Source organism: Echinops telfairi, unplaced genomic scaffold (assembly GCF_000313985.2).
Source record: "Echinops telfairi isolate 266 unplaced genomic scaffold, ASM31398v2 ScPeMD7_9;HRSCAF=40, whole genome shotgun sequence".
Taxonomy (NCBI): domain Eukaryota; kingdom Metazoa; phylum Chordata; class Mammalia; order Afrosoricida; family Tenrecidae; genus Echinops; species Echinops telfairi.
In genome coordinates this window covers 59,675,046-59,676,799 of record NW_022103906.1, presented here as the reverse complement: position 1 = coordinate 59,676,799, position 1,754 = coordinate 59,675,046, and the positions used below count along the sequence as shown (strand labels likewise).

Genomic DNA, 1,754 nt, shown 5'->3' with positions numbered 1-1,754 from the left:
TATAATCTTGAATTTAATGTGTGGAAAAAGTGGTGCTAAAGGACTTAGTCTTTGAGAGAACAGGCAAGCTTGAATTAAAAGGAAATGTCTGCTCCTACAGAGGCTGTTAAGTTAGTGCCTTTTTAAACGGGTATTCCCAATTTCAGCCCCGTTGTCTTTAGCTTTTTCAATTACTTGTACTTCCTAGAAACAAAAGCAGTTTACTCCATTCATTAGCCGAGTTAATTGACTTTTTCCCCCCTTTTGTTTTTCACTAGATCGGAGTGAGAAGTAGATCAAATTTAGCAGAAAAGGTCAGGCTAAGCCTCCAGTACGAAGAAGCCAAAAGAAGGTAATGACTGGAGCTTGCTGGTCAGTCCTCACTGGGCTCGGGGTGCCTTGTCCATTTCCAGAGCGGATCTCTACTCCGACAGTGCCATCTGCTGGCCACTCCCGTCATTGCGCCGTCGCCGCTGCCTTTTTGTTGTTTTTTTAAAGAAAATCAAAACCCCTCTTTCCTCTCTCTCCCTTCTCTTTCATCCTGTCCCTCTTCCCAAACCGGAAGGACAGATTTGTGAGAAGCTCTGGAAATTGTTTGGGAAAGAAGTCAATAGCAAAGAGCGGGCACAGAGACCGTGAGCATGTACCATGCTTACCATTGAAGTGAGCAGATTGCTTTCTACCATAGAAACATGCCCCCGTGGCTCAGTCACGGGACTTAATAGCTCCTGCGTTCGAAGGCAGACATCTGTGTTCCTTTGCTCGCAAGTGAAGACAGCCGTAAAGTGGCTGTAGGGGCTCTTCCAGTTGACGAGCTTCAGGAAGGAGGACTCGGAAGAGGGGTTCTTGTGTCTCTCCTTTGGAAGCTCTCGTTCACCCCTGTGAGGCGTGAGAGAGCCCCCTGCCCTCAACTACTAGGTAGACTCAAACTGCTCCCATAACGGAGACCACGGTGCTCATTTGTAGGAAGAGGCTCCTGCGAATACAATGGGTTGCACTGTTTCTGGGTTCAAAATGCTCTTAATGTCTTCTTTATAAGCCCTTCGGAAAAACACCTTATCACTCGACAGGGGACAGGAGTTTTTCATGACCCTTTGCCCACGCGTGAAAAGCTCAAAGACCCAACGAGGGCATCGTGGCTTCCCATTTTACTAGAAGGAGTACTGAACCCTAAATTCTGAAGGGGGTCTGTTATTGCTAGTGTTGGTGGTAATTTAAAATAATCCTCCTAAGTTGGGGTTTTGTGGGTTTGTATGCTGCCCCTTCCATAATAGTTCACTGGGGTTGTGGTGAAAGCTCACACAGCAAGTGGGTCCCCTGACAGTTGTCCCATGCAGTGGGCGGAGTCTTTAGGGGCTCTCCTCTCAGGGGGCCCCCTGCTCTCTCTGTTGGCTTGTTCCCTGGCTAGTACTCCGGTCTTCTTGCCCCCTTGTCTCCTCGGCCTTGCTTCTGAGAAATTGTTGATTTCTTTTAGTTTCATACTGACCGTTTAAAATAAATCCACCTTTTTTAAAAAATTTTTAAAAAATCCGTGAAACACGGAAAGCAGTTAAGAAGGGGACCAAACCTCTGACCTCTCTTTGGTGCACCCCTGAAAGAAAGGAGATTGCAGGGGACAGGCTCAGTCTCTTGACAGCCCTCTCAAGTGCAGTGTGTGTGTGTATGTGTGTGTGTGTGTGTGTACAGGCTCAGTCTCTTGACAGCCCTCTCAAGTGCAGTGTGTGTGTGTGTGTACAGGCTCAGTCTCTTGACAGCGTGTGTGTGTGTGTGTGTGT

At 47.5% G+C, this 1,754-nt stretch overlaps 1 protein-coding gene across 2 annotated transcripts in view; it reads left to right on the top strand.

Annotated features, from left to right (window-relative positions):
• The window catches only part of WWC2 (WW and C2 domain containing 2), a 262,995-nt gene that overhangs the window by 183,405 nt on the left and 77,836 nt on the right, over positions 1 to 1,754 (top strand). For both annotated transcript variants that reach the window (XM_004696137.2, XM_045286701.1), the window contains one exon: positions 258 to 331. In XM_004696137.2, the coding sequence (XP_004696194.1) occupies positions 258 to 331 (74 nt within the window). The remainder of the gene's footprint in view (positions 1 to 257; positions 332 to 1,754) is intronic.